Source organism: Lynx canadensis, chromosome B4 (assembly GCF_007474595.2).
Source record: "Lynx canadensis isolate LIC74 chromosome B4, mLynCan4.pri.v2, whole genome shotgun sequence".
Lineage (NCBI taxonomy): Eukaryota > Metazoa > Chordata > Mammalia > Carnivora > Felidae > Lynx > Lynx canadensis.
In genome coordinates this window covers 54810646-54818214 of record NC_044309.1, presented here as the reverse complement: position 1 = coordinate 54818214, position 7569 = coordinate 54810646, and the positions used below count along the sequence as shown (strand labels likewise).

General features: G+C 39.6%; 1 protein-coding gene across 2 annotated transcripts; it reads left to right on the top strand.

Moving 5' to 3' along the window:
- On the top strand, nt 1-7504 carry KCNJ8 (potassium inwardly rectifying channel subfamily J member 8). 2 transcript variants are annotated; one of them, XM_030322776.1, is made up of 3 exons: nt 1-343; nt 1194-1635; nt 5811-7504. In XM_030322776.1, the coding sequence occupies exons 2-3, from the start codon at nt 1262-1264 to the stop codon at nt 6709-6711; spliced, it is 1275 nt and encodes a 424-aa protein (XP_030178636.1). In that variant the 5' UTR covers nt 1-343; nt 1194-1261; the 3' UTR covers nt 6712-7504. The 2 variants fall into 2 exon arrangements, with proteins under 2 accessions (XP_030178636.1, XP_030178637.1); XM_030322777.1 differs by lacking the exon at nt 1-343 and having other exon boundaries at nt 465-1635.
- Nucleotides 7505-7569: the final 65 nt, after the last annotated feature.

Below are 7569 nucleotides of genomic sequence, written 5' to 3'. Positions count from 1 at the left end.
GCGCGTCAAAGCCTGAACCCGGAGGCTGATTTGTAGAGCATCACCCCCAAGGTTCTCTTCCCCCAGCCCCTCCTCCTTGCACTGCAACGGCCAGGGGAGTAGCGCTGAACCGGGGGAGGGGAAGATCTACACCCATCCCCCTTCCTCTAGCCTTACCGCGTTCAGACTCAATTGCACCTTTTATTATTTTAACTCTTCTCCTTAGGACACGCGGTCCCGGATTTGTCCCTCCGGCATTCGCGGTCCCTGCACCCGCGCGCTGGGATGGGAGAGCGAGGGACCTGCCCGCGGTCGGCCGGCCTGTGTAGGGAGGTGCAGCTGCCGCACCCGCTGCCCAGAGTCTGTAAGTTTCAACGCTCCTCCCGGGGAGGGGAGGGGGAGGCTGCTCGCACCCCCGCAAATGATTTAAAATGCCAAACACAGCAGAAGTTTTACAGTATTAGAGGGACTTTTCGGGGCACACTCTTCTAACTCTATCTTGCAATCCGCAGGTTATTGTCCGGGTTTTTCCTGCGGCTTGTATGTTTGTTTGAAGCCTTCGCTGTAAAGTTTTCAATTTACAATATTATGAATTCCAATGGGACTTTTTCTCTTTTTTTAATGCAGTTCATACTTCTTTAAAATTTAAAATACTTCTTCATCGTTTTCAAGTTACATAGCACATCGCTTATTATTATTTTGTCAAATTTCACTCAACATGTTATTTATACTGCGCAAGAGGCCACGGCCTTTTCTCTGCCTACTTCTAAAAATAACGGAGGAAGAATTTCCTCTCTGTACTTTTCATATTGCTATATCGTCTAAATAATAAGTGGATCGTAATACCCAGCTGGTTTTAATTTCCACCATAGACGCCGCGTGTTTGTATCTTTGCACTAATCTACAGACGCGGTTAATCTCGGAATTATCATTGAGCCTGCTGTTTACAGGACGGCTCCTGGTTTTGTTTCACTAAGGCTCTGCCCGTGTTCATAACGATACGGAAAATTGAAACACTTCCGATTCGTACCAAATAATTTCTCCGCGACTCCAGAACTCAAGCGCAAAAACTAGAATCGTGTTGGGATTCATAAAATCATACCTTAGCTTTGCAGGTCACCTGGAACGTATACACATATCCCTGAATGCAAGAACTGAAGAGGTGAGAAAATGGGGGAGGGGGGAGTTTTAAAATCGTCGTTTGCCTTATGCAGGAGGACGTCCCGAGGGAAGAGGAGTCAGGTCAGAGACAGGTGAATAAGCTGGCTATGGTGACAGGACGATGTTGGCCAGAAAGAGCATCATCCCCGAGGAGTATGTGCTGGCGCGCATCGCCGCGGAGAATCTGCGCAAGCCGCGCGTCCGAGACCGCCTCCCCAAAGCCCGCTTCATCGCCAAGAGCGGGGCATGCAACCTGGCGCACAAGAACATCCGCGAGCAAGGGCGATTCCTTCAGGACATCTTCACTACCTTGGTGGACCTGAAATGGCGCCACACGCTGGTCATCTTTACCATGTCGTTCCTCTGCAGTTGGCTGCTCTTCGCCATCATGTGGTGGCTCGTGGCCTTTGCCCATGGGGACATCTACGCTTACATGGAGAAAAGCGGAATGGAGAAAAGTGGTTTGGAGTCCACTGTTTGTGTGACTAACGTCAGGTAAGAATGCAGTGGGATGAGGCAGGGATTGAAAACGGTGTGGGAAAAAATAGGACACTGCCCTTGCTCTCCTCTTACAGTTATTTTTGTGGAAAGTGAAATAAAGCATTCCTTTAGTACCTTCGGGCACAAAGAAGTAAAAAACAAAACAAAACAAAACAAAACAAAACTAATCTGACACATTAAAATCGTTTTAAAGGAAGCTTTATGGATGAGGAGTCTCTGCAAACGTGGAGCTTCAATCCCTCTGGCTAGCTTTAAAAATACTGCACTGGTTATTATAAAAATGGTTATGATTCAGAGGATTCCAGAATGCCTCACTCAGAAAAAGCACATATTTAGTTTTCAGTATGAAAAAGCTGTTGGCCATAGTTCTAGTGTCCACGGGTAAATATCTCTGAACAACAAAAAATATTGTGTCAATGCTAGCAATATTGTTCCAATATTTCTCTTGCCCATGACATTTCCAGTAATCGTGAGGGAAATGGGAAAACACTGGCGGAGAGGTGTCCTAGGTTAAAAATCCACTAAAATTGAAATAAGTAGCTACAAGCCCTTCTTTATCAAGAGTATCTTATATAATAGCTGGTTGCTAGCATTGGTTATGCTAAGATGCAGAACTAGAAAAAAATTAACTTTTAATGGAAATTGATCCAAGTTTTTCATGGAAGGGATTATACAGAAGTACCTTAATGTTGTGATTTTCTTTACAAGTTTTAATAGAGTAAAAACAAGACCGTCCTCAGACTGCCTAGCTTTTGCTTCTTTCTCTTGTAAGTGTTTCAATGGTAAGTAAAGTGAATTTGATTTCACTTGGCCTAAGAACATATTTTCACATGGCCTAAGAACATTTAGATGGGGTGATCTGTCCTTTAATTTTTGTTGGAAGGTGCAAAGAGATCATGTATATCAATTGCAAAAATAGTCACTCTGAAGCGAAACAATGGCAATAATACTGGAAACTTTGCCAGGACATTTTCTGAGTAATATTACAAATTTGCGTAGTGTACAAAGCAAAGCAACTTGAACAAGCACCATTCTGCCAGGCAGCTGTAAAGAATGAGACCTTTACTGACCCTGAAATCTTCTGAACTTAGCATACCATTGCCAGAAGCGGAAACCCAGACTTTGAACTTGTCCTTGTCCGTCCTTCCATTTCCTAAGTAACTTCAATGCCCGCGTATCAGGAAGAGATGCAACATTTGTGTGCAGAGATCACACATCACAGATTTCAGCTCAGATTTTGAGAAGAGAAAAATATACTGAATTGATCCATTGCCTTTATCATCAAGTAGATATTATTGTGTCTTGAACTTTTCACAAACTTTTCTCTGAAAGAAAATATAGATGAAAAATGTTGGTGATCATCAGCGTACCGGATATAAAAGAAACAAAACATTGTGTTTAACAGGTATTTGTAGGCCAAGTATCATTTTCTATAATATTTCTCTTTAAGAAATTTATGGACACTGATAGTGGTGAACCAATTTCATATCAAGATAAATTTTTAACAAACGTGCAGTAGATACTCATAAAAAGAGATTAAAAAACAATAAACCTCAAAAATAAATGGCAGACTTTATTTACAAAACAAATATTTTGGCTTTTCCTGTGAAAAAGAAGTCATGAAGCAGTTTATTAGAGATATAGCATTGGGGCGCCTGGGTGGGTCAGTTGGTTGAGCGCCCGACTTCGGCTCAGGTCAATAATCTAGCGGTTTGTGAGTTTGAGCCCCGCGTCTGGCTCTGTGCTAGCAGCTCAGAGCCTGGAGCCTGCTTCGGATTCTGTGTCTCCCCCTCTCTCTGCCCCTCCCATGCTCATGCTCTATCTTTGCCTCTTAATAATAAATAAATGTTAAAAAAAATTTAGAAAGATATAGCATCAAAACTAACATCCTTTTGATGATTTTTTAAAAAGAACCTTATAGAGTGCACTGGTTGCTAAAAGCTGTTTTACTGCTAGCTTTTATTTTTCACAAGATGTGTTCTGAAGCATTTTCATTACCCTGATGTATTCCTGCTGGTATGAATATTCCATTTACTGTGAGAAATGACGTCTCAAATACAGTGAGACAAAGTTGATCTCCTCAGCATGACAATTTTTGATTTTTAGTTTTGCTTCTTACCTAAAAAAATAACTTGAAATCTTTTAAGGTTAAAATCTTACTAATTTTATTTTTAACGTTTTCCTACTGTTTATACTTCATCTCAACATTTAGTTTAATCATAACCAACCGCACATAATAAAAATTTTTTCACCAAAAATATAGAACCAGAAAATCTCCATTCTCTCCCAAAGGGGATTAAAAGATGTCTGATAATATTTCTTATTCTTTACATTTCCTTACCTTTCGTAAGTTAAATGTCCCACCATGTCATCAAAATTAGAAACAACTTAGAGTGATGGTTACTCACCAGTATGTCCAAATAACATTCTACCATTCTCATTTTAGGATGGCTCACTTTCTCTTTCATGTGGATGACTTTCCAACATGAGTCAGAAAATAAACCAACATGTTTTCTTTCATTCAGCCTAACTCCCTCTGTACCAGAACAAATGAACAACTGAACACTTTCATCTTCTGAAGGTGTTTAGCATGACAGGTGTCCATAAAAGGCTGGGTCTTGTACCACGTAATATTTAGAATTAAATTCTTTCATAAAATAAACAATACATAAAATACAGCATATGAATAATCTCCCAAGCCATTAAAATGAAACGTGGGAATATTCACCGTCAGTCTGCTCCATGAAGTACATATACATTATTAGAAATCAGTGCTGTATCCAAGTTCCTCCCCTGGGGTCCATTCTTAATCTTTACGAGTTTTTGTATCATACAACACATCTTCTGTGTAGCTAGTGCACTAAGCAATTATTGTGGTTTCCATGAATCTTTTTAGCAGCAAAAGGGGTAAAAGGGCAATTTTTCACGTTCCACTGGAAAGCTAATCAACAGCATCATATATGCTTACCCCTCATGGTGTTGCACCAAAGGGCAGTGTGTATACTCAGTATTCAAATGTTTAAGCATTTTGCCCACTCATTGTGCATGGCATTTATAGATAGATAATACTCTGGCAGATAGCCTACGCATGGTTAATCTATAAAATTAGAGGACTTTGGAATTGGCATTGGGGGCAAACATAGGACTAACCTTGTTTATGTAAAGAAGCCATGGCAATATAGGTTATGTGGGTAAGTGAATAAATTAACCTTAAGAATAACCAAATGTGGTGTATCTTAACCAGGGGAACAAATCAGACTTACCTGAGAGCTTTTTGTAAGTTTTGCCCAGTCAACTTTGAACTTACCAAATCAGTGTTTGCACTAGATATGGAAGAGAGGTACAATTTGAAAAAATTTCCCAAGAAAATACTGACACTTGTCCACTCTTTCCTTTTGCTTCTTTCAAAAGATCACTAAGCTAGAAATGACAGAATTCAAGTTCTCATTAATTATGTGATCTTGACATAGCCACTTACAAATCTCTTTCTCAAATTTTTCCTTTAATGGCTTCAGTATTCACTAGAATTAGAGAACAAAATGGGACAATCAATTTAAAAAAAGTTTTCTTTCTGAATGGCAAAACATTCTTTTTTTATTAAAAATACTAATATTTTTGAGTCATGTGTTTTGTACCACCTTTAAGCACCATGCTTTGTCTGTATAAGGTATACAATAAATGTTAGCCAATGAATATGATTTTAAGGGTTGTAAATAATAAAATGTTCATTTATTACTCAATACCTTCCCATATGACTCAAGTCACTTAAACACAGATATGCAATAAATAATAAACAGAAAGTTTCACCAAGTAAACTATGCCTTTGTGAAAGTATTTCACAAAGTAAAATATGCCTGTAGATACAAATATGTATTTATTATTTTAACTTATTCTTTTAATGCTTTCATATAAGTAGGCCCATCATTATGTGATGTAGAAAATAACAGAATTGTATCCCAGAAGTCTGAAAGTGGAGGCATTATGATGAGAGAGGGGGAGAGAGAAAGTGCTTGTGTTTAGAATCAGACATTTGACAAGTTAAGTTGCCAGGTGTTTCCAAAATATTGAATAGCTTTTGGAGGAAGAAAATGGAAAATTCAGCTTAGCATGTTATTTCATTATTCAAAATTTGATCTGATGGCACCGTTTTCTGATATCACTCCTTACAGGTCTTTCACCTCTGCTTTCCTCTTCTCCATTGAAGTTCAAGTGACAATTGGATTTGGAGGGAGAATGATGACAGAGGAATGTCCCCTGGCCATCACAGTTTTGATTCTTCAGAACATTGTGGGTTTGATAATCAACGCAGTCATGTTGGGTTGCATTTTCATGAAAACAGCTCAGGCTCACAGAAGGGCGGAAACTTTGATTTTCAGCCGCCATGCTGTGATTGCCGTTAGAAATGGCAAGCTGTGCTTCATGTTCCGAGTGGGTGACCTAAGGAAAAGTATGATCATTAGTGCCTCAGTGCGCATCCAGGTGGTCAAGAAAACAACCACACCTGAAGGGGAGGTGGTGCCTATTCACCAGCTGGACATTCCTGTTGATAACCCAATTGAGAGCAATAACATTTTTCTGGTAGCCCCTTTGATCATCTGCCATGTGATTGACAAGCGCAGCCCCTTGTATGATATCTCAGCAACTGACCTTGCCAACCAAGACCTAGAGGTCATAGTGATTCTCGAAGGAGTGGTCGAGACTACTGGCATTACCACACAAGCAAGAACCTCCTATATCGCCGAGGAGATACAATGGGGCCATCGCTTTGTGTCCATTGTTACTGAGGAGGAAGGAGTGTATTCTGTGGATTACTCCAAATTTGGCAACACTGTTAAAGTAGCTGCTCCAAGGTGCAGTGCCCGAGAGCTGGATGAGAAGCCTTCCATCCTTATTCAGACTCTCCAAAAGAGTGAACTATCCCATCAAAATTCTCTGAGGAAGCGCAATTCCATGAGAAGAAACAATTCTATGAGGAGAAACAACTCTATCCGAAGGAACAACTCATCCCTCATTGTGCCAAAGGTGCAATTTATGACTCCTGAAGGAAATCAAAACACATCGGAATCATGACAGCAAGACAACCTCAAGAAAGTCTTTTATCAAGTTTTGATAGTTTGTGCAAAGCACTGTCAGACTATTCCAGAATGGAAACACAGTAATTTGTCCTTCTATATCTTCATGCACTAGATAATACTCATATTCAAGCAACAGCACTTTCTGTGTCAATAAACAGTAACACACAAGGTGGAGGATTCATGGCTGACACTTGTTTCATACATGCAGTATTTGCAGTTATATTATGTATAGGAAACAGTATGTTCTCATTTTTCTCCATTTGAAACCCAAGAATTGCATAATAGACCTTGAATATAAAAGTTGGCCAAGGAATGATTTGTTCAAAATGCTTAGAGGTTAAAACCACTAAAAGAGGTTAAAACAGATTTCTCTGTTTCTGTTGGTCACTCTGGAAATGCAAATAGGATGAAGGGCAGAAACCCAAAATTTTGTTGTTAACACCTTTTGTATATCAACCAGTATGTTATGTTGCCTTCTTTTTGTTTTTTTTTTTCCCAGATACTGTACCTGGTGAGAGGCCTGAGGCAAAACCTGCTGGTCTCTAGTTGCTTCTAAACAGGTTCTGTTCAGTCACTTCTTCATAATGACCTTTGCAGGTTTCCTCATCCTCCTGATGGCAGCCTATTGGTGGAACTGGGCAAGGAGCTTTAGAGAAAAGTAAGAGCATTCCTGTCTCATTTAGGACTGGATTGCCAAAAGTGACAGTTACTTTTTTGGCTTCTCACTTCTTACAAGCCCCCATAGGGAAATACTGTATTGAATATTTTATTAAAATATTTTCTTTGTATTCACTGTAGTTTTGTGATTTCTCTTTCACAATATTATCCCTAGTCAAAGCTCAAGGGGAAAAAA

Excerpts from the sequence above, each read along its gene's own strand:
- KCNJ8 (XM_030322776.1), top strand. The coding sequence starts at position 1,262 with ATGTTGGCCAGAAAGAGCATCATCCCCGAGGAGTATGTGCTGGCGCGC. Across the intron at positions 1,636-5,810 it reads GTTTGTGTGACTAACGTCAG|GTCTTTCACCTCTGCTTTCC; the intron begins GTAAGAATGCAG and ends CACTCCTTACAG.